This window comes from Penaeus monodon, chromosome 32 (assembly GCF_015228065.2).
Source record: "Penaeus monodon isolate SGIC_2016 chromosome 32, NSTDA_Pmon_1, whole genome shotgun sequence".
NCBI classification, from domain to species: Eukaryota; Metazoa; Arthropoda; class Malacostraca; order Decapoda; family Penaeidae; genus Penaeus; species Penaeus monodon.
This window is the reverse complement of record NC_051417.1, coordinates 17,961,664-17,962,201: the sequence shown is the minus strand read 5'-3', so window position 1 is coordinate 17,962,201 and position 538 is coordinate 17,961,664. Positions and strand designations below refer to the sequence as shown.

General features: G+C 49.3%; 1 protein-coding gene across 1 annotated transcript in view; it reads left to right on the top strand.

Annotated features, from left to right (window-relative positions):
• Positions 1-127: 127 nt before the first annotated feature.
• The window catches only part of LOC119593281, a 1,036-nt gene continuing 625 nt past the window's right edge, over positions 128-538 (top strand). Inside the window, exon 1 of the mRNA XM_037942211.1 lies at positions 128-520. Coding sequence (XP_037798139.1) covers positions 242-520 — 279 coding nt within the window. The 5' untranslated portion in view covers positions 128-241. The remainder of the gene's footprint in view (positions 521-538) is intronic.

The window sequence follows — 538 nt, the reverse complement described above, 5'->3', positions numbered from 1 at the left end:
TCTGTGTTGCATCAATCTGCAAATACGATTTCCCAACAAACGTTTTGGACTTTCGAATTCGTGCTATAGCTAGGACTAGTTCTTTTCCCGTCTAAGATCCCCGGCGTATATATTCCGGCGTTCAGCAAATCTGCATTCATTGTTTCGCTAACTGCCTACTCGGTCATGAAAAGTTGTAGTTATCCGAACCAATCCCGCATGAAGGAAAATAGAGAAATTACGCAAACCGAGGCGCTCCATCATGGCTTACTACGAGTCAACAGACGCTTCCCGCTTCGGCGGTGTCGCGCCAAGAGGAAATCAGGATCTTGAAAGATACGTGGACTCTATTCTTCCGGAGACATTCAGACCCAGTTTCGGGGAAGACCTAGACGCCAGGCGGTCTTTGGACCTGGACTTGGGAGCAGCAAGTCTATGGCCTGACGACTCCCGCGATAGCCTGGATGCTTGCCTGGACTTCAGCGGAAACAACGTAGCAGGTTTCTCATCGGACGTGTCTTATAATGACAAGGGTCATTCGGTAAGTTTGGTTCGCGTG